At 59.0% G+C, this 22,844-nt stretch overlaps 1 protein-coding gene across 1 annotated transcript in view; it reads left to right on the forward strand.

Moving 5' to 3' along the window:
• Window positions 1–22,844, forward strand: part of Cfap77 (cilia and flagella associated protein 77) — a 116,753-nt gene that overhangs the window by 46,402 nt on the left and 47,507 nt on the right. Inside the window, exons 2-3 of the mRNA XM_005321105.4 lie at window positions 20,097–20,196; window positions 20,703–20,931. Coding sequence (XP_005321162.2) covers window positions 20,097–20,196; window positions 20,703–20,931 — 329 coding nt within the window. The remainder of the gene's footprint in view (window positions 1–20,096; window positions 20,197–20,702; window positions 20,932–22,844) is intronic.

Here is a 22,844-nt window from a genome sequence, read left to right on the forward strand (position 1 = left end):
CCATCTGTTTTTAAAAACGAAAGATTGCACTGAGTACCTTCCTCACAGCCGCCCTCAGGGTGACCACCTTAATAACTCACGAAACTGCAAAACCCAGAAACCTACCTCGCCCTATTCACAGGCTCACTCAGATTCCACCAGTTGCTCCCCAGTTCTTTAAGTGGGCATTTCAAAGACATCCCAGCATGCAGTAATGACAGTAATGACCACCACTTAGTGTAGGATGGAGAACCACCATTTAGTGGGCGCCTGGGATGCGCTGAGCAGGGGGTGCGGCAGTGGCCATCTTACAGTCGTTAGGACCCCAGGAGGGAAGTACCCCTAGATCCCCAGTGACAGGTGAGGAAGCTCAAAGCTTCCCAAGCCAGCAAGGGGTGGCCAGAGAGCTGAACCTCCAGGAGCTACAGGTGGAGAAGTGGTCAGAGAGGGTGGCAGCCAGGTGTCCTTACCCCTCAAAGCCCTCTCGGCCGGGCTGTGCGGTGCCCGCTGGGCAGCAGTGCTCTGTTCTCTCTGAGAACGAGATGTGGCCTATTTCCCAAGCAAGCCAAATGCTCAGTTTTGCCTTCAGGGATGCATTGAGAGAAATTTAAAATGATAATTTATAAGTGAGTGTGTTTATTTTTCCCTTCTGTTTGGAAATGAAAACATTTTGCAGGCCCCCCCAGTACCCGGCCCAGAGGCTCGTGCCTCCGGTGATGAGGGACTGAGTCTGACCGGCAGGTGGGGCACAGCTCCAAGGACCCAGGCAGCACTGAAGCAATGGGGTGGTCAGGAAAGCCAAGGCCACACAGGATCGCGCCGCCCCAGCTGGAAATGATGCCAGTGCAGAGGCAGAGGTTGGGACATTCCCACACAATGACCTGCACAAGGTGGCCACAAACCCACCCACCCAGAACTCCATAGCAGATTGCAGGTCCAGGTCCAGGAGCCACAGGCAGCCCCGCCTGCCCGCTCCTTCCTGCTGCCTTACAGACCCCTCTCGCACATCAGCCGAAGGCCACACCGCAGGCCCTGCACCAACCCCAAGCCGCTCCCGAGAGTCTCACGTTTCTTCCACCGGGGGATGTTTTCCACGGGGCTGTGAACATAACCAGGTACGTTGGTGACGGGCACCTGGCCAGCCCCGACTACAGTCAACCAGCCAGACGAGGCTTTTTTTTTCTTTTTCTAGGAACAATCTGTTTTCAGGGGAGCCCAATTTCTATGACAAAGGTACCCCAGTCACTTGATAGTGCACCAGGAAGGAGTGGGCAGGAGCCGCTGCACAATTCCAGATGATTTCTGATGAGGATGAAAACAGCCCTTGGCCCCCCTCTAAGGATGGACTGGGGTTTTCTTTGGGTTGTCCTCACCTGGAGAAGATGCAAGGCATCCAGCTAAATTCAGACTCCACGTACACAGTGAATAACAAGTATGTCCTGTGCAATCATAAATATGGTCCATGTGATGTTGAGACATGCTTATACCCAAAAGCTCATTGCTCACCTGACATTTGAATCTCACTGAGCACCTGGGTTTTTTTTTTTTTTAAATATTTATTTTTTAGTTTTAGGTAGATACAATATCTTTATTTTATTTATATGTGGTGCTGAGGATCGAACCCAGTGCCTCACACGTGCTAGGCGAGCGCTCTACCACTTGAGCCACAACCACAGCCCAGCACCTGGGTTTTTATCTGCTGTTTTGGACAGTGGAGCCCAGCTCCCGGGCAGACGCCCCACAGGTCTCACTTCTCCATCCCCAGAACCTAGCCTAGCACCTGCACACACGTGACACTTTTTAGACAATCTGTTGTATGTCATGATGTCACTCAGGGAGGTTTCTGTGATGGGGTGGCTTGCCAGTTAGGGGGACTTTGTGTGGCTCTGTTCTGCAGGATGAAGAAGCCAGGCTTCAGTGTGGGCCGTGGGGGCCTGGCTGCCAGGCACCTACATCATGCAGCAGCGGGGGGTGCAGAGCACAGGCAGAGGCCCTGGGACCCCGGAGCATGGGTCGAATCAGCTCTGCATCAGCTGTGAGCTTCACCACAGGCACAGGGCAGAGCATGGTACTGAACCATCTGGAACCGCCAGGGTTTCCCCAATCTGGACCCCCGGAACCAGCAATTTCCTACATTGGGCACTTGGCAAGCATTCTGTGATCTGAGCCTCGTGAAAACCCTTGCAGGGGGCTTCTCTGGGACACCCCCGTGTTACAGCTGGGAAGACTGAGGCAGAGAGGGCTGAGGGGAGGTGGGCGAGGTTGTTCAGCAGATGAGAAACAAAAGCTTGGATTGCGACACAGGCAGTCGGCTCCTGAGCCTAGACACAGACCCAGCAGTCACTCGCCCAGCAGATGCTCCCGTATCCAGGGAGGGATTCCAGGCCAAATCGGAGAGGGAAAGCTGAAGGCCAGGTCCCTGGGGTTTTGCCAGCTGGGCATGGGAGGTTCCTGGGTGTGATGGGGCTGTCGCTACCCTTGAGAGCTCCTTCCCATCCAGATGACAGGTCCTCTCTTGAAAACCCCAGTCTCCTGCGACAGCCCTAGGGAGGGAGCTGGGGTCCTCTGCAGATGTCACACTGTCCTACAGAGGGTGGCTTGCCTCTTGTGAGTTTCACATTTATGAAAGCCTTGCCTGGTTAAGAACAAAGTTTGTGGTGCACGTAAGATCTGTCTTTGGTGGAAGCAGGGCATGCGTGTGGTCTGGAGGATCCCTTGCCTGCAAGAGTATGGTTTTCCCAGCCCCTGTTCACTTCAGCTCCCTGTTGGGCAGGCGCACGCTCAGGAGGGCCTTGGGCAGTCCCTCACTCCCTGGTTTATCAGCTCACCCAAACCCACAATTACCCAGCTGTGACTCTGGGTGTGCTCTTCCCAGGGAGGAGTGGTGCTCATGTGCAATGGGTGGTTCGTGGCTGCTCCATGTCACTCAGCATGCAGGGTCACAGGCCACCCTTGGGATGACCCGAGCACTCCAAAACCAGCAGCAAAAGTGTGTCTAAAAACGTTGGGACCAATGGGTGCTCACAGAGGTAGCACTGGGGGTGGGTGGCAAGGGAAGCCGAGTGTGGCGGCAGGTGGTACGGTTCTTTGCACAGAGACGGCTGGGGAACCACCAAGTCATGGTGGGCACGGGAGGCTCACGGTTCAGAGGAAGTCTGGAATGGCCACAGGACTTGGGGCCGATCCGCTGGGGAATCAGAAATGCCCAGGGAAGTTTTCTCTGAAATAGTCAAAATCAGATGCGACGGAGCTACCCTTCCAGCTAACCCACTAATTGTATTCCTCCAACTTTACATCCCTGACCCTTGTAAAAGGATCGCATTGAAGGCGCGTTTTAAGCTGCATTTTAATAAGTCAATAAGAAAGCTCAAAATTATTTAAAGCTTCTTAAAGAGGATTACATTTGATTTCTTGTGGGAATTCTGGGTATAGAATACTAAAGACGTCGAGTCCTGCCGAGGTCGTTCTCCGTGAAGGGAACCAGCCGTTTTGGACAACCGCTTTGACTCTCTTGTTGTTCCACTGGAGACGGTTCTGGACAAGGGGCTTTTGTCACCTGCTGGCAGCATCAGCCTTGCTGGAGAGGTCTTCCCGGGGGACCCATCACATTTTCTGCCGTCCAGCAAGCGTGGGACTGTCCTCTGCAGCTTCTTTCCCCAACCTTTCACATCAGGCTTTCCTGATGGGCAGACCCCGCAGGTGGCTGGAGAAGCCCAGGTCGGCATCCTGCATCTGGAGGCGAAAGACACACCTGGGCAGAGCAGATGCTCTCTTCTTATTCTGAGCTCACCATGGGTCCCAGCGCCAAGGCGGGTCTGCAGATGGGGTCATCATAGGACGCCAGGCAGGTCCAGCCCCTGACCAGCCTCCCTGCCGAGGGAACCTAGGGGTGGGAGGGAGCCGACTTTGAAGCTGAGCAGAGAATTCTCTGAACGGCCTTAAATTCTCCTGGCCCGAATGCCTCGGGAGGAAGGCCAAGCAGCCTTCCGGGTCCCTGCTCAGCATTTTGAGTTGGCCTCTTCTGGGAGGTTGGCCTGTGCCTGCCAGGCCCTCAAGCTCACTGTCTCGCGGAATCCCTGCAGCCGTTACCTTTCCCTTACCAGCCACTCCCCTCTGTTCCCCGGGTGCCCCACACTTGGTCCCTAGGCTGGACACCTCCAAAATGCCCCTTCAGGTCAAACACCAGGAAAATATCACTGACCCCCCCTTGCTGCCTCACTGACCACACTGTCTGAGACCTTCCCCACGGAACCCCAGCCTCCTGGGCAATGTGGGGGAGCTGGGTGGAGAGCTCTGGGCCCCCAGAACTCAGCTTCTCTCTTTGGGGTCTGATCTGTCTCTGTGTGAGCAGTGGTCAGTAGTGGCCACATGATGTCAGGCTGGGCCACCTGGACACAGTGCATGGCACTGGGTGGTGCCCACGACTCACTGTGCATCACCGCGTGGACAGGTGCCCCTCTGAGCTCATCTGCGTGGGAAGACCGGAACACACTGCGGTGCCCTGCGGCTAGAGAGCCTGGTGGGTTGTACAGTGTCCCCCCAAAGATAGGGCCAAAGTCTAACCCCGGTACCTGTGAAGATGACCTTATTTGGAAATAGGGTCTTTGCAGATGTCATTAAGTCACGGATCTCAAGATACCATGCCAGATGGCAGGGGAGGCAGGGTCCCGGGAGCAGGCCGGGGGGAAGCAGCTGAGATTCCCATGACGCGGCTGCGAGCCAAGCAGCACGGGGACCGCCCGCAGAGAACCTTTGCTGGGAGCCCTGGGGAACCAACACCACCCTCATCTCCCTTCAGCCTCTGGCCTGGAATGTGAGAAACGTGTCTCTGCTGTCTCAAACCACCAGGTTCCGGCGATTTGTTGTAGCACTCCTAGGAGACAAGCACAGAGGAGGAGGCTTGGGGCCAGCAGGCAGATGCCCTGGGAAGGTCTTCTGTCAGTGGCGGTCACTCTGCAGACCTCGGGGCAGCCAGAGCGTCCACGGCCCCTTGTGTTTTCCTCAGTGTCTCCTATTGAGCTGGCTGTCCCGTCTGTGCGACAGGTGACAGGAAGGCCAGCAGGTACCAGCCAGGTGACCAGCGGGGTGACCTCTCTGAGCAGAAGTATAGGCCTGCTTCACAGGAGGACGAGTCTCCATTCCCTCATTGGAAGATGCACTGGGCACCTACTCTACACCAAGAACTCTTCCCAGCACTGGAAACAGAACAGGAAACAAAAAATACACCAGTCTCTGCCACACAGCGCTGACATTTCAGCGAGAAGACAGAGACGATGAGAGAGACCCTCTAGTGGAATGCGTGGCTGGCGGCTGGTGCTGCGGGGCTACTGCCAGGGGCTGAGGCCAGTCACAGGTGCAGCCAGGTCAGGCAGGTCAAGGGGTCAGCAGGAATCACGTACTCGGGCCTGGTCAAGGCACTGGGCACATAGTAGTGGCACAGCTCACATTGCTGCTGTCCTCCAGACCAGCTGACCCCTCTACTCTCCACACAGTGCTCCGAGCCTTCCTGTCCCTCCTCCAGCCTCCTGTCTCGGGCATTCCACAGACCAAAGCAAGCTTGTGGGGTGAGAGGAGGGCTGCCCAAACTCGGATGGACGGGTCGGGGGCTGTGAATCCCACCAGCGGTCACAAAGGGGGGCTCATGACGTGGCCCAGCCGGATACGATTGGCCACAGCCACCTGCTCCCTCACTCCATTCCTTCTAGTCCAGAAGATGAAAAAGGTCCAGATTTTGCAATTTCCTTGGAAACTAAGAGAAAGGCTCTGTCGGGAGACCGTGGGATCGGTGTGAGGGTACTGACCACCTCGGCCAACCTGCCGGGTCTGAGGCTGGGGGAGAGCAGCCACTAATGTGTGCTCAGGGATCGGCCACAGTTCTGGGTGGACCACGCCCAGCTCCTGGGAGGAAACCCGACCTCTTGGCTCCTGGCGTGTCCCGTCTAATGGGGAGGTGGGCATTTATCTGGGGCCTGGGCCAGGCCAGTTGGTCCACGCTAACAACGTGAGGTTGGTCCACACAATATCAGCTTGCCCTTTGCTCCCCAGCAGCTCTGTGGGCTGAGGGTCTTACATGAGAAGACGTGGGAGGGAAGGGACCAGACAGCGGGGTCTGGGTGAGACAAGGGCCCAGCTCTCCTCAGCCTGGCCCTTTAAAACCCAAACCGTGGGCTTCATTTGCATTTAGATCTCCTGCTCCCCCTTTTCATCTAAAGACAAATCCTCACAAAAGGCTGCTTAATTAGACCAAATTAGATTTCCACTCAGCAGCTTGTCATTCATTACAAAACGCTGCTCTTTTCCTATTTTGGTAATTACAGGCTGGTCTCCGCCCGGCGCTGAGCTCACTCCAGCCGTGGAGTATGACCAGCATTCCTGATTTTCTGCAGCGAAGAGCAAAATTATTCAGTTGCACCAAATCTGTCTCTTTTATAAGTTGGATCAAGACTGTCGCGGGTGTCCCCCACAATAACGGAACCCTCGTCCTTCTTCATCCTCCCATGATCGCCAGAGCCCCGAGGAGTGAGGGCCTTTCCAAGACTGAGCTGAGGACCATCAGACCTCACACGTAGCGATCCTGCCGTGTGTTGGGGACCTTTCCCTGGGCTGCACCACCCTGCTGCTCCTGAGGAGCCGCCCACAGTCACCTGGGGCGGCCCTCACCCGGGTTTGTGGCACCTGGCCATCATTTGCCCTGAACACAGAGCCATGTCATTTCCAGCTGTCACCTGTAGAGACCTGCCGGGCAGATGGGTGCCCGGGCCTGGGTGGCTGGTCTCCGTCCTGCCGTTCCTCCACACTTCCCAGGCCTAGCCGGTGCAGTTGGGCCTCCAGGGGCCTCCCCCCAACCCAGCGGGGCTCCTCAAAGTGGCTTGGGGCCCACAGCCCCATGGTGAACCGTCCCAGGGCCCGAGCACCATCCCAGGGCAGCCCGGGTAGCTTCCTAGGGAGCACGTGAGCCGTCCATCCCAGGGGCAGGGGCGCTGATGGTGGTGGGACGGCGGCTTCACTTGGCTCCAGTGGTCCCCGGCACCTGTCCCAGCTGAAGACATTTGGCATGGTTTGCCACGTGAGGGGCACTGAAGAGCCTCACCAGACCCCAGGCTTAGAGATGGGGCTGAGGCCTTGCCCCAGGGCACAAGCGGGAGCGCTGACTCTGCCGCCCAGATCTGATGGGCTGCAAACCCTCCCACTCGCTGGACTGACTTCCCGAAGGCAAGCAGCAGGCGACGTGGGTCTAGACATGTTCCAGAAAGGAATGGCAGAGCGGACGGGCCCCAGATATCAGAGAACTCAGCTCCTCATTTTACAAAGGGGAACTCTGAGGACAGAGGAGGGGAGACGGGTGACCTCGGGTCTGCCATCCTGGACGTCCTCCTCCTTTCCGGCCCCACTTGGCCCCGGTCTGTGTTGACGTGGTCACAGGCTGGAAGCTGCCTGGTTGTGTTGCTCCCACTGGGTACAGAAAACCCACCCTCCTCGAGGCGCACAGCCAGGCAGGACAGGGCTTTCCCACTTCGGCCCTCAGAGCTCAACTCCCTGGAAAGTTCAAGAACAAATTCCAGATCCAATTTCAGAAGCTGGCCCAGGCCCCGGAGGAGAAGTTGAAGAGCTTCCAGAACATCATCCTTCTGTCCCCACGCTGGCACTCTGTCCTGCCGGCACTCCAACAGGGTGGACTGAAGACCTGCTGTGGGCCCGGCTCCCGGGACACCATGGGTGGGTAAGGTGTGGTGGAGACCACCACCCGGCCATCAGAGGGTCACACTGTCCTGGGGCCAGCAGGGAAAATAGATGGTGCGGCTGGGGTTTCTTAGTGGGTGCCGATTCCAGGGGGTCCCGGAGGAGGCGGTGTTGAAGCAAGGAGCTCAGGAGCCCCAGGAGTGGATGAGGGGGGCAGTGGCTTGGTGCCCGGGGGGCCTGCCACTTGAGCAGCTAGGAGGCCAGAGGCCGGGAGTGGAGAGTGAGGGGCCACACAGGAGCCTGGAGCCGGAATAGGCGCCCTCTCTGTGGAGCTGGGCTCCTGCTACACAAGCGACCAGAGGCCCACCCTGGGTACTGTCCAGGTCCTTTCTCCACAGCAGCTGAGACCCATTAGCTCAAAAGCTCACTGACGCAAAACTCAGAAATTTAAACACCCACTTGTTTTGAAAATAGCTGGAACAAGCAGATTTTCAGCCCCTCAGGGTCTGTCTGCATTGTCCACCCCACAGCGCTGCCCGGGGTGTGCTGGCCCAGCTGGAGCCTGGGACTGTGAGAGCCTTGCTGCCAATGCCCTTGGGAGCTGCCTGACCTCGAGGCACCCTAGCCGGACCCCTGGCTGCAAGCCTCTGGGTGCTCCCCTCCCTGCAGCCTGTCCAGGCACCGCCCAGTGAAGCTTCCGACCTGCTCCCTTCATTAGCCCCCAAATCGCTCCCTGCATCTCTCCCTCCCTGACTTTCCCCATCTTCGCAGATCACAAGGGAAAAGGAACGGTGACTTGGTGACTCGGGCCCCATAAGTGGCCACTGCCCTGCTGCTGACGGAGGAGGAGCAGCTCTCTGTTCCTACACAGCTGCCTGCGAACCGCCAACCGCCCCACAGCTGCAAAGAGGCAGGCCATCCTGTCCTCCCCGTTTGGAGCTGAAATCAGTAGCCGCCCGTCCTGTCCCCGGGTGACCCCGGCCTCATTAACAGGCTTCCTTTTAGGGCGCTGCCTCCGCCCCACGCCCTGCAGTGCTGGCGGGGCGTCTCCTACCTCGTGTTAAACTCCTTCTCATTTATCACAATGCCGCTCTTTTCTTATTGACATGGAAATAAAACTTACAATCAATGAGATATGATGAAATATACATCAAAACCGGAGTCACGCGGGCGCTTCATCTGTTCTCGGGAAGGAACAGGGTTTATGGGGGGTGGGGGGACACGGAACGTTTTTCTTCCCTATTACATGATGCGATTTTCAATGAATCTATAAAGAAAATGAAAACACAAATAGAGTAACCAAACAGGATGATCCCTGCAGCTGTCAAGACTTAAAACAGTTCAGCTTTCCTTTGATTTCTGTTTTAAGTTTTGAAAAGTACATAGATCATCCTCTGCTTTCTCCATTCCTTCCTTTCTTTCCTTTTTTTTTTTCTTTTCCTTTTCCTTTCACAGGAGGCTCCTCTTCAGTCTGCCCACTCTGGGTTCACCAGTGTTGAACCTGGGCAGCCAAACTGACCGATGACCAGACCGACAGCCTCTTATTCTTGCACCGTCAGCCCGAGGCAGGAGCGCCCGCGGTCTCCGTTGGTGACCCCTCAGTGGCCCAGTCATTCCTTTCCTTGTTGGAGTCCACATCAAAGCAGGCTCACGGAGGGGAGGTCTTCCTCCTGTGAAATGGGGTCACACTGGAGTTGAAGGGGAGCAGAAGGGTTCCCACCCCCGTCCCCACGGTGCGCCAGGCACTGTGCGGCCCTTCACCTCTGCTCCAAATCCTGCCGTTATGCCAGGAGGTGGGGACAGTGGATGCTCATCTAGGGAGCCTCAGACAGGTCAGGCCCACAGTCCAGATTCTGGTCCTCTGTCTCACCAGGGGGTGACCAGGGCCTCCACGTGGCGCTGCCTTTAACTTTGTTTTTTTCCTGAAGGTCACAGAGTCACGCTTCAAAACAAGTCTGATGTGACCACTCCCTTCCATGCCCCAGGTAATGGTCAACTGTCCAGCTGGTCAGGAGAGGGGGGCTGTCTGCCCCCTGGTGTCCTCTGCTTGGCCTCCTCCTGTGTCCCTGGTGTAGACCAGGGGGCTTTGGGAGGAAGCAGGTGGACAGGGACCTATACCCATGTCCCTGGACTTGTAGTCCAGGACTCCTTCTCCCCGGCAGGGCAGCTGGCCTTCCTAAAGTGAGGCTACCCAAAGCAGAGGAGGGACACCTGGTGCGAGGGGATCCATCCAGGTCGGCTTGCCTTCCAACAAAAATCTCAAGGAGACCCCAGAAGGCTGCAAGAGACATGCTGCCCCTCAGCTGTCACCATGTGGGCCATCAGAGCAAGAGGACCAAACGAGGGGACCATGGCCGCCCAGAGCCTTGCTCCTTGTGCCCCACGTCCACCCCCACAGTCCTGCTTCCTGCAAGTGAAGCCAGGTGTCCACAGTGCGCCACCCCAGCACGAGACCACAGCCACACGTGTGCGTCTCCTCTGGCTCCAGGGACAGAGGGGTTTCCTAAATGCCCCGGGAGGGGAGCCTGGCGTGTCCTTCCTGTGGGAGTGTCGTCGGAGAACACACATAAAGCTGATCATCAGCGTGCAGCCGAGTGGCTTTGACGAGCTGTGCCGCTGGCCCCTCTGCTTGGTCTGAGACACTTTCGTCCCCCCAGAGGAGCCTGTGTTCCTTGAGCAGTCACCCCCTCACGGGTGACCACCAATCTGCCTTCTGTCCCTGGGTGACCTCATCTGGACGCTTCGCCTTCGTAGAGGACGCATGGCCTTTCGTGTCCGGTTTCTTCCCTTCGCGTTCTGTCCTGGGAGCACGTCCTCGCAGTGGCCTGGGCCAGGGCCCCATTCCTTCCCATGGCCGAGTGACATTGCGCTGTGTGGCTGGACCACATTTTGCTTATCTTCTCCTCCGTGGAGGGACATTTGGGTGGTTTCCCTTTGGGCCACCGTGAACAGTGCCGCCGTGAACGCTCGTGTGTGGACGGGCTGAAACGCGTCTTTGGGCACCGTCTCAGGAGTGGAATTGCTCGGTGGCGTGCTGATCCTCTGGCTCTGGAGGAGCCCTCCGACGTCATTTTGTGGTGAGCTCCTACTCATCCTGATGGAGATGGAGTCGCCAGGGATCTCGCCCCTGGGGAGGCCGAGGTGGCCGGCTCCAGGAGCGACTGCTTTATCTAAAGCCTGCCGAGCCCCCGGCTAAGAACTCAGCCGCACTGTGGAGCGTCCCCCACGGCCTCTGAGATGGGGGCCCTTGTTAGACCTGTTTTCCAGGGAAGGCAACTGAGACTTAGAGGCTAAGCCACGTGCTCAAGGTCATGAAGGGTCACGAAGCCAGAATTCCACGTCGGGAGGCTTGGCCTCAGCCATGTTCTCCATCACTAACCCCGTGTGTCCGGAATGTGCCAAATGATTCTGTTTGGGCTCAGAAAGTGACAGGTAGGGGCTGGCAGCAGCAGACCTCTGGTCCTCATCTGGCCAGGCACAAAATGCTGTGACAGTGAGCTTGCCAGCCGTGAGCACACCCACGGTGGACAGCAGGCGCTGACCCACAGGTGGCCAGAGTGCAGCCCCACAGGCAAATCACCCAGGACACAGATGAGTGCCCGCCACCGCAAAGTCCAGGCCTGTCACCCAGAACCGCTCATGACCGTGACTTACTCTTGTCTGCCACGGTGCAGACCTAGGGGGCGCTGTGTCCCCACTTTACAGACAAGGGACCTGGGTCCCCATTGACTAGTGTTCAGGTCAGGACCACAGGGTTGCAGATGGTGGAGCTGCTGTTCATCCAGAAGCTTGGGTTTGGTGGCCACATGGGTGATGCTGCCCACTGCCTCCCTCCCTCAGGAACATCGATTTTGCCCAAGAGAAGTTTCCAGGAGTTCATTGCCCAGGCTACCTCCTAGGAGTGACTTGGGTCTCTTCATTGTCTCAGATGACATCTAGCCACTTTTTATAGCTTAAAAAAAAAAATCTAGGGTGGGGATGTGGCTCAAGCGGTAGCGCGCTCGCCTTGCATGCATGCAGCCCGCACCACATACAAACGAAGATGTTGTGTCTGCCGAGAACTAAGAAAAAATAAATAAATATTAAAATTCTCTCTCTCTGTCCCCCTCTCTCTCTCACTCTCTCTTAAAAAAAAAAAAAAATCTAAATCTTGGTGTTAGTTCCTCCCGATCTCTCACGTTTGCCTTTTTTCAAAACGCGGTGCGTGTCGCCCCCCATCCACCTAAACCTGCTGAGTTAGGGGGCCCCAGAGGCCGTGGCGCAGAGCGGAGGTGTCCGTGTGCCTTGTGCTGCCGCAGCCTTCTCCGGGTGTGATCAAACATCAAGCTAAGTAGCAAATAAATCTCTCCATCTCATAAGCGGCACAGCGAGATCATGTAAATGCAAATGAAGGACCTGGTTTCAAGCTGTCGAGGGGGAGGGGAGGGAACACCAGGGCCCTGTCACCACCTCCGCCTCACTCAGCTAGGGCCATACATCAGCTGTGAGAGAGCACGGGCAGCAGAGGGAGGCTGGCCGCCCCAGGGAGCAGCCGGGCACAGGCAGGGCACAGGCAGCCAGGGCGTGAGAGCAGACAGGGCAGGTGCCCTGGTAGACCCTGGAGCAGCGTCCCCACGGCCCGGGGCTCCCTTGGAGCTCATCCACAGAGTGACTCTAGGCCATGCGGGAGTGACCGCAGCCACTGTTTGCCCAGCAGGCTCCTAGATGCTCTGAGCGCTACAACGGCCCCTGAGGTTGGCAGGTGAGGGCAGGAGGCCAGGCAAGCTGAGCGGCCTGCCCAGGGCCACGCGGGAATCCATCTCAGTCCCACAGGACGCCACTGACATTCGGGTCTTCCTGGCTGTCCCACGTGGCCACCAGCTCCCCCTCCAGGCCTCCCTGAACCCTCCGCAGCCACCTTGGCCCCCCTACAGACTTGCTGCAGGGACCCGATGACTCTGAAGAGCCACGGCGGCGCTGCTTCACAGGACGCAGAGTCCTAAAGCCTAGCTGGGCTCTTTGGCTTTTCTAATGACAAAAGTAGAATCTCATCCTCCCGAAGCTGGGCCCTGGCGACACACCCGCACGCAGGCCGGTTCCGCTCTGCCTCCTTCCGGGTTTTTTCCAACACAGTTTAGAAATGACGGTCGGAACCGCGGTGTATGTAACGTGGTGGATCCTGCTGAGTCTTTTTTTCACTTGACATTATTTTATGTGCCTTTGATCACATGTAGATGTGGTCTTCTTGTGTGTGGCTTTGTAGCATCATTATGCAATGTTCAACTGCCACTCAGACTATGCACGGGGTTCAAAGAAGCCGGCTTCTCCGACGGCAACGCCTGGGTCCTTTGATGCCTAATGCGCCTACTTTACATGATTGTTTATCTGAGCCTCTCATTATGGAAATAAATAAATATCCTCTATGCTAATAATGATCACAATTTGCATTTATATTGTGGTTTTCATTCGAGGATCCTAAGTTGTTTTACAATAATGAACTACCCCTGCGTGAGCACGGTGTTTGCGTGTGCATCTGTATGCATGGGTAGAGCCATGTACAGATATTTATTTAATAACTACCAGGCAATAACTGTGGGCTTTCACATCTCTAGGCTTTAATAGGATGCAGGAATCTTGAGTGGAGGCTTTTCAACCGACGGACAGACCTTCCTTTAGTTGAGACGCGGACTAGAGGTCAATGAGTGACCCTGCGTGGGTTGCCAGCCAGCGGGGAGTGACCATGCCGTGGCAGGGCTTGCTCTCGATGCGATGAGCGTCCTGGGCAGGGAGGACCCCAGCCTCCAGCTCCCCTAGAGACCTGCCATGGGGGAAACAGCCCGGTCCTTGGTCCAGGGGGTCCTCTGGGGCCATGTGAACAACACACCCGACAGACTTCATCCCTTTTCAGTTGTGGACTCACTAAGGTTTGAGAAAGGGCTCTGGAGGGAGAAGACTGCACTTGAGCTGCGGGGCTGGGTCACCTGGGTGGAGGCTGTGGCCAGGCTCCTGGGCCAGGTCCAGGGGAGGGAGGACCGCAGAGCAGAACCTGCAGGAAATACCACCTTGACTCGCTCTGGGAGGGGCCAGGGTTCTCGCACTGGCCACTGGCCCCTCTGGGGGCTGCCTGTCCCCCGGGTTCCAGTGACATTTCAGGGCCTGTCCTTCAGGCGGCGAGTGGAGGGAGCCATGGCTGGAGGAGGAGCCAGGAGAATCCCAGGACCCCTGGGACAGGGAGAGAGAAGGTTTTAATTAGAGCTGAGAGATGGGAATAAGGCAGGGAGGGATGACATCTTAATCAGGTTTAATGAAGCTGTCTGCTGGTGGGGACAGCTGTCACCCAGAGCTGTGTTCCAGCCAAGCCACTCTGTGAGGAGGAAACTCAGGAAAAGGCAGTTGAAGGCGCTGGGGAGGGCGGGGTGGCCAGAGTCGAGCGGGGACCTGCCTCCCACGTTGGCCTCTTGATTCTAACACCTGGGGACCAGGGACTCCCACCCAGGAGCCACTTTAAACGCCTCCAATGTTCCACAGCTCCCGGGTGAAAACCAAGGCACGCCTCCCCAACGGAATCAGGGACTTCGCACAGAATGCCACAAGGATTCAGCCATAAGAAAAGGTCTGGGGGCCAGAGGGCTTCGCCAGCCCCTTCCCTGACTGAGCCTCGACTTCCCATCTGTCCAGGGGGTTGGCACAGCCTCTCTCACGGTCACCGTGGGGGTGTGGTCTCCAGGGTGTCCGGTTCCCCCTCTCACAGAGGCTGGGCGGAGCTCTGGGAGGAACACAGGAAGCTCTTAGCACATGCTCAGCAACACAGTCAGCACTCAGTAAAGGGGGCTGCTAAAGGCAGTCCCTGGACAGACACCTGCCTTGCATGTAGGAGGTGCCCAATGAATGTTTGTTCTCTTGTTTCCACCTTCACTTTCTTCAGCAAGACAGCGTGGTGGGTCTAAGAGATCCATGTGCAGGGAGGGTGCTCTGACTCCATGCCCTGCCATCTGCCCCAGGACCTTTGCACCACCCAGCCTGAGAGCTGGCTGAAGGACCCCTTTTTTGTCTGCCAAGAGCCATTTCTCATCCTATCCTGGGCAGGTGGGGTAGACTGCTTGGGGACTCCTCGAGCTGATCCAAGCTGAGATCTGGGACTGGGTCCCATCAGTTCTGGGGACATCAGAGGGAGGTTGCCATGGAAAAGCCAGTGACCAGGAGGCCTCAGATGGCTTTGCTTGGCTTCTCGGTGGCAGCTGATCTCAGACAGCTGTCACAGACTGCTCAGGGCTGGGCGCTCCTCGGAGCACCTGTTTGTCAGGCCGAGCTGGCTTTGCACAGCCCTGAGGCGCCCGGGGACCTGCAGCCCCCTCGGTCACGCAGCGGTTCTCCTCAGGCTTTCGGAAGCCCCTGGGTCAGCTGGGCACCTCTGTCCCTCGGGAGCTCCAGCACACATTCCCCCTGGGATCTTTTTCTGGGCCAGCTCTGCCCAAGATGCCAACCCAAGATCTCTGCGGATCCTGGGACTGCTTTCCTGACCACCTTCCCAGGTCCAGCCAAGACGTAGCTCCCGGGTCGGGAAGCGTGTGCCGGGACGCCCTGGACCAGCAGCTCGCCCACAGCCCCGTCCATCCATCGCAGCAGCCCCCTGGGGTCTCCGTGGGAGCTGCTGGGTCTGCTCTGCTCCTGGTGTGTGCAGCCACCGTGTCAAGAAGTCCCAGCCCTGCCGTCCTGTGGGGGCAAAACCCCCCTTGCAGGGAGTGGCTCTGGGCACAGGAGGAGTCAGTGAATGGTCCCAAGCTGTCGATGCTGAACACGCACTCACTGAGGGGGCAGCCAGGAGCAGGAGGGTGGCCTGTGTTCGAATCCTGCCTTGGGCACTCCTTAGCTTTGCACAGACAAGCTCGAGAGCTCTCTGGCCTCCATGTCCTCACCCAGGAAATGGGGACAGCAGGACACCCCTTTGCAGGATCGTGGTGAGCCTTGGCAGGAGTGGGCGGGCCTGGCCAGGGACGCCACCCCCGGGTGCAGTGGTGGGTGGCACTGCCGCGGAGCATGAGGCCCGTGGCTGTCCAGTCAGGCCACCTTGATGGGCAGATGATGGGGTGGGGAACCTGCTGTGCCTCTAGGCCCCTCTAGGGACAAGGAGACACGACTCCTCAGGGACTACAGCTCCCATGGGATTTCAGGTGTGGGAGGCGTTTGGGGACAGGTGGAAGAGAGAAGGTGACAGGGACTCCAACAGCTCCAAGAGGCCCACAGGTGTCCTCTGCCTGGCCCGGGGACCGGCCAGGGGCCACTGGGGTTTCCTATCAGCGGGCACTTTGGTGCGATCTGCGGAGGAGGGAGCGGGTCGTGGCCAGGGCAGGAGGCCGAGGACCGGGGGTGCCTCCGAATGGCCCCCTCTGCTTCTCAGGTAGGTTCTCGGGAAGTTTCAGCTGGTCCCACAGGTGACAGTCTGAGGACTCGGGAAGGCCCCTTGCCTTCTCAGGGACTCTGGGCACGGCGCCGGCCTCAGAAGTGGGTCAGAGGCACCGGGCCCAGTGGAACCCGGGTCTGTCCCCGCCTCTCTTTCCCCCTCCCCCGCAGCCCTCGCGTGAAGCCGCGTCTCCCGTGGGGACCGGGAGCCTGTTGCTCGGGCCACAGGCAGGATGGCCTGGGGTGAAGACACCAGGTGGAGGGACATGGTGACCTGCACCCCCCGACTCCTGGCAGCTGCCAGACACCAGAGGCTGGTCTGCGAGGAGCAGCGGGGCGCGGCCTGACTCCTTCCTCCCCCTGAGCAAGGACCCGAGCAGGACTCTGGCTCTGGCTTCACTCTCTGGCCACCTGGGCCACGCCTGCCTGTCCTGGGAGGGCCGCCACGTGCACAGGGCGTTGAGAGAGTCCTGGCCTCCACACACTAGGTCAAGGCCAGGCCCCTCTCGAGCTGGGACACTCACAGTAGGCAGGCATGGCCAAGCATCCTCCAGGGACCAGTCACCCTGGCCCAGGACCACCAGTGCCTGACCTTCTGTGGCCTGAGCCTTCACACCAGATGCCTTCCACTTCGAGGGCCATTCCGGGTGTGTCCAGCACTTGGCCATCAGTCCAGCTGTTCACCGTGGACGTATCTGTTGGATGGGCACACTCACTCATTTCTCTTGGGTGCCCAGGAGGGCAGTGTTGGACCATAGGACAGACATATGTGTAACTTCAATGGATAATACACTAGCAATTTTCCTCAGTGGTTGTGACTGTTGACAGTCCCGGCAAGATCACAAGTGTTCTGATTGCTCCAAATCCTCACCAGCAGCACTGACCTTTTACTTTGCGTTTCCCAGAAGTTGAGCACCTTGACATATGGGTCTTGGCCACTTGGGCGTCCTTTGAATGAAGTGCCTATTCAAGTCTTGCTCATTTTTCCGTAGGAGTGTTCACCTTTTTCTTATTGATGGGTAGTTGCTCTTTATTTGTAACAGATACAAGTCTTTTGTTGGGTACCTACATTGCAGATGTCTTCTCTCACTTTTTGTACACTGAGATTTTTAACGTGTGGAGGGGACACTCTGCGCTTTCCTCAACTACACCTGCTGGTGCACTTGACTGCCATTCCTTGTCCTTCCTGCAAGACAGTGGGTTTCGTTAACAGCAGGGGCTGCACATCTGTTTTGTTCACCTTGGGACTCTCAGCACAGGGCCTGGTTCACAAGAGGTTAAAAAAACCCCAACAAACATTTGTGGGAAGACTGCAGGAGCAAACTTGGGTTGGGATGTTTTTTGCAGCCTAAGCCTTCCACAGTTGTTGAGCCCAGGCAACCGCCTGCCTGTTCCCCAGCCCCCACCCACTGGAGGGTGGCAGCCAGCTCGGGAGTCTGTCGGTCCTCTGCCAGCTGGAAGTCTGCCCACCTGCACCTGCCCCGGGGAGGCGGGGCCTCTCCTGGAGAAGTGGCATTTTAATTAACTTCCCCAGCCGTCACTGGAGAGGCTGGATCATTTTCCTAAACAAATAAGAGGCCAGAGCTTTGTTTGCAGCCTGAGGGGTGAGGCCAACGGAAGGAACTCAAAACAGAGTCCCTGTGCTCCCAACTCGGAACTCGGACCCCAGAAAGGCTGGGCCTGGGATGGAGAAGGAGGAGAGGAGGGGAGGAGGAACCCGAGGAGGCTCCGCTGCTGCATGGGGTCGGGCCCAGTCCCCATGGGAGGGGAGGGAGGGGTCAGGCCAGGAACTGCGGATGTCCTTGTCCTCTAGGAAGGGGACGGGCTCGCTCCCTCCCTGGGCTCCAGGAGAATGCACAAGAAGGCGCCACCTGCTCACTGGGAAGCAGGCCTCCACCAGAGGCCAGACCTTGAACTTCCAGCCCGCAGAGCCCTCAGGAACCGATGGAGGCTGCTCTGCAGTGGGCTGGGACTATGGCAGGCGTTTCTCCCACCCGCCACCGCCCAGCCCTCGGCCGCCAGGGATGAGCATCCCCTCGGTGCCAGGCCCTGGGGAAGCCCGACGGGGTGTATTTGAAGTCTCTGCACCTTCCGCTTAATTTTGCTGAGAATTAAATCAACCTGCTCTAAAATATAAAATACACAAAGTTTGAGTTGACTTTAACAAACAACTGAGGACTGGCCCCTGCCCTGGGACACTCTCCGCCGGGAGACAGTCGCGACGCTGCTCTCTGGGAGGGACACCGCTCTGTGGATTTCCGTGGCCTCATTCGAGGCGGAACTCACAGGCCACGGCTCACCATTCAGAGTGGACAAGTCACGGCTCTCGGCACCTGCAGAGCTGGGCTTCCTCCACCACAACTTAGGAGCATTCTCCTGTCCCCCACAAAACAGCCTTCGGCCATCTCCGCCCGCTGGCCCCTCACCCAGTTCTCCCGCCCGCCCTCCCCGCCTCCCCAGCCTCCACCGGGAACCTCCCTCTGCCTCTGTGGCTTTGCCTCTAGGGCACCTCACATACCTGGAGCCACCCAGGCTGCGTCCCGTGTGTGCCCTCCCCACCTCACGCTGCCATGACCCTCGGACACTGCAGTCGTCACCATGGAAAGTAGAGAGGGCTCTGCCGTGTGCCACCAGGAAAAAGACGGCCTGGACGCCGTGGCTCCGGCTGAGTGGGCATTTAGGGCCCGAGTGCGGTGGCCCGGCAGGTGCACTCCGGGGAACGGACACAGTCACTCCATGTCTCAGTCGCGGTCGCACAGGACAGAACCCCTGAGCTGAGCGTGGGTGGGGTCCGGGAGTCCTGGGCAGAGGCAGGGCCTGCGGAGGGGGTGGGCAGAGCCAGGGCCTTCCAGGAAGCCCGGGGGAACATCGACTGCTGGGCTCCGGGGTCTCGGATGTCGGGCAGTGGGCTCCTCTGGCAGGGCCTGGGCGGCCAGCCCGAGGGAGGGGGTTCATTCCCAAGGTCTCCATGGCCCTTGGCCGAGGCCCCCAACCAGTGTCCCCCTCCACGCACCTACCTGCACAGACGAGGTGCCGGGGGTAGTGCGAGGCCAAGCTGGCCACACGCTCTGGACCTCCAGGGGCGCTGGAGCAGGGAGGTGTGGGAGACCACACCCAGGGTGGCCAGTCCTCGGCCTGTGGGCCTGGGGCAGCGGGGCTGCTGCTGCGCCCACCCTTTGTCCATAGGCTGACGGCACCAGGGAGCCGTGAACCTGGGCTGGTATCGATCAGCCCGTGGATCTGAGTGGAAGACAGCCGGGTTCCAGCCCAGCTCACCACGTTGGCTGCCCGGCCTGATGTGACCTCAGGGTCTCCGTCATACAGTGGGGCGGAAACGGGCGGCACCCGGGGAAGGCCGGGAAGGCGTGGGAGGGCACAGCTCGGTGTCTGGGGCTCAGGGATGACCAAGGCCGTTGCTCAGGGCCTGGGCAGGGCTCTGACCCAGGGAGCCGCTGCCCTAAAGGCATCCTGGGTGGGCAAAGGCCCTGCCCTCTGGGCCTGCTCCTGTCTGCACCACGGGGAAACCAATGTGGTTGAAGTTGCACCAATCTCCTCCATACCGACCCCTTCTGGGGCCCAAGGAGGTGCTTTCCAGAGACCTAGAGGGTAGAAAGAGCTGCCCAGGTGCCAAGGGGGTCGCAGTGGGCGCTGTCACTGGGTCCCCAGCCCTGTGGGACACGACAATGGCTTGAGCCGCCCCAGCAGGAAGGAAGTGTTAGCTAGGAAGGATGCCCTCCCCTGGTGGCCTCCAGAAGGTCCCCTTGACCCAGGTCCCGGGTCTCCAGACACAGTGGGGTAGGCCCGGGCTGCGTCCGGCACAGCTGCTTGCCAGCTCTGGCCTCCTGTGACACCCTGTGACACCCTCCTTCCCCCACCCCCCCCATGGGCTGCGTCCCTGCTGCCCGGCTCTCGGCACCAGCAGGCCATGCAGTGTGGTGCCCGCGTCCCCAGCCCCAGCTTGGCTCCTCTCGGGAGGCCTGGGCGGCCCACCTCGGGGCCCCGACGGCTGGGCACAGGGCTGGCCGCCTCCGCCCCTCACGCTGCTCTCTCTCCCACAGGCTGAACTCGGCAAGCCCCGGGAGAGGAGCTGCAGCCTGCCTGGCATCGACTTCAATTACGGACTCTACATCCGGGGGCTGGACGGAGGGGTCCCCGAAGGTGAGGGGCTGTGCCTGGAGCACCGGGGCCTGGGGGGTAGCAGGAGGCCCACGCCCTCCCTGGACTCTCCACCCAGGCCAGCCGCCTGGTAGCTGGCCAGGGGCCGGAGAAGACCCCAGGGGCCTCCTCTGAAGGACAATTCTGGGGGGGACACAAGCCTGGGAAGACAAGTGTGGCCGAGACGGAGTGGACCACGCAGGGTCCAGGTCTGAGCCAGGGCAGGAACGAGGGCCCAGGGAAGGCTGCCTTGCTCTGAGCTGCTCAGGCAGTGACGGACGTCTTGATGGCCCAGCCGAGGTCCAGGAGCAGGAGAGCCACCTCCTCAGGACACCAGGCGCCCTCGGGAATCCCTGGGGATGCCGCTCTGCCCTTTGGGGCTGTCACGCTTTCTGGGGCCAGGCTGTCACCCAGCAGGTTTGCTGGGACAGGAGCCTGTCTCCTCTCAGTCCTGGGCCCTGAGTGACTTACCCCAGCTGACCACTGCCCTGTGTTCTGTCCCCCTTCAGCCTTAGGGCACTGGGACGTGTTTAAGCAGCAGCCCACCTGCCCCCACGAGCTAACCCGGAACTATATCGCCATGAACCGCGGGGCAGTGAAGGCTGGCCTGGTGACCGCCCGGGAGAACATCCTGTACCGGCAGCTCAACGACATCCGCATCAGCGACAAGGATGACCGGCGGACCAAGAAGGACGCACCCTCCCTGCCCCCAGACATGACCTATGGCATCCAGGCACGGTACGGAGGCTGGCCGGTGGCGGATGGGAGGACAGAGGCTGGCCGGTGGCGGATGGGAGGGCAAGGTGGGGGGCTGGCCAGGCAGAGAGCAAACGTGGTTCTCAGGCTCTTCCTCTCTCCGAAGCCTGGCTCCCCGACTCCCGGGGCCTCACAGGGGGCTGTGCTGACACAGGCCACCCACCGCGGCCCAGGCACAGGGGTGCGTCAAGACCTTTCTCTGCCCCAGGCGTGGTGACGTGAGGGAGGGCAGGAGCAGGCCGGCGCCCTGCACCCCAGACAGCCCAGGGGGGCCAGGCCCTGGCTCAAACCAGGAATCTGCCTGTGACTAGCCGCGGCACCTGGCCTCCCTGGTAGGCCAGGTAGGACAGGAGGACAACAGTAGGTGCCTGGTGTTGCTACGGGGCTTTGGTGACATAAAGCTCTCTGCCCTCACCTCAGCTCAGTGCCAGGACTTGGTGAGCACTCCACAGATGTCAGCTGCTATCATGGTTAAAATGACGACTGCAGTCCTGGGAGTCATGATGTTCTTAAAAATCTAATTGAAGTCTGTCTTACACATAGAAAAGGGCACGAATCGCCCAGGGCTCGGCTCCGTGCATTTTATGGATGGAAATGCTCAGCACCAGCCACTCGGAGTGGAGAATCGCCTGGGAAAGCGCTGCTCTCAGGCCCTGTGGTCACCATAGATCAGGCGCGTGTCCCTGTGTGCTCTGGCGTGTCCCCGCTAATGTCAACGCTCTGAGCTTTGCAGCAGAGACTCGACCAGCCTGGGCCTGAGGCTGGTGGCTTAGTGCCTGAGGACCCACCGTCCACACGGAAACGGGCAGGGAGATGGTGACAACAGCCAGGGGCTGGAGAGCCCTGTGCCCTCCCGTTCTGACCCGCCTGCCCTCCTGGCAGAACAGCCACTTCCCAGGCAGAGGAGGGCAACGGCTGGGGACTTTGCCCTATTTGCTGATCTGGCCTGCCTGGCACCAGACTCCTCTGTCGGCACAGGGAACCCGCCTCCACATCCCACTTCGAGGGAACCCATGTCACCTTGACTTCAGGGAGGGGCATGTGATCAGGCCTGGCCTATCAGGGCATCAGGTTCCCCTGACCCAGTGATTGGTGTGACCCAGGCCTGGCCAGTCCATGCACTTTCAAGCCCTGGTCACAGTGGTGGCCTCAGAGGCAGACAGGTGGCTCACTTCCCGTGACATGCTGTAAAATAGAAAGCGGTTGTATGTGATCAAAACTCAACTTGAACTGCCTTGACTATTGTTCAGGGAAGGTATCTGCTCATGAGATCGCAGGCCTGGGATAGGACAGAGCTTCAGGTACAGCTGGGTCCAGGCAGTCGGGTGGTGTCACCAGCAGATGGCCTGTCTCTCCAAGTCATGGCTGTGGGCCAGGGCTTGGTCCATTCCCTGAGGGCTTCTTCCCTGCCTGACAAAGTGGGCAGTGGCTATTCCATTTTACATCTCATTCTCTGAGTGGGGAGGGTGTAGGGGACTATACAAGGCTGATGACCAACACTTTTTGTTTCAGTAGGTCACAGGCCTGTCCTTGAACTGACTGCTGGCTGTGACTAGCCAGCCTGGGTCACATGTCAGCCTGGAGCCAATGGCTGAGGCCAGGGAAACCAAATGCCCTGGTGGGCCAGGCCTGATCACTGCCCTCCCTGGAGGCCCAGAGAGCAGTCCACATGGTGCACTTGGGCGGGTGGTGGAAACGGTGTAGACTGCCTTCTGTTCCCAAAGTGGGGAGCTCGCTGGGCCGCTGAAGCAGCGGTTCACTCAGAGGGGCTTGGCAGTCCCCCCTTCTCCATCACGACAGGAACCTACAAAGGTCACTGGCATCCAAGCACTGCTCTGGACAGATAAGTAGAAAAGCCTGCTCCCCACCGCAGCAGCTGGCCGAGGCCCCGCTGC

Source organism: Ictidomys tridecemlineatus, chromosome 4, assembly GCF_052094955.1.
Source record: "Ictidomys tridecemlineatus isolate mIctTri1 chromosome 4, mIctTri1.hap1, whole genome shotgun sequence".
NCBI lineage: Eukaryota > Metazoa > Chordata > Mammalia > Rodentia > Sciuridae > Ictidomys > Ictidomys tridecemlineatus.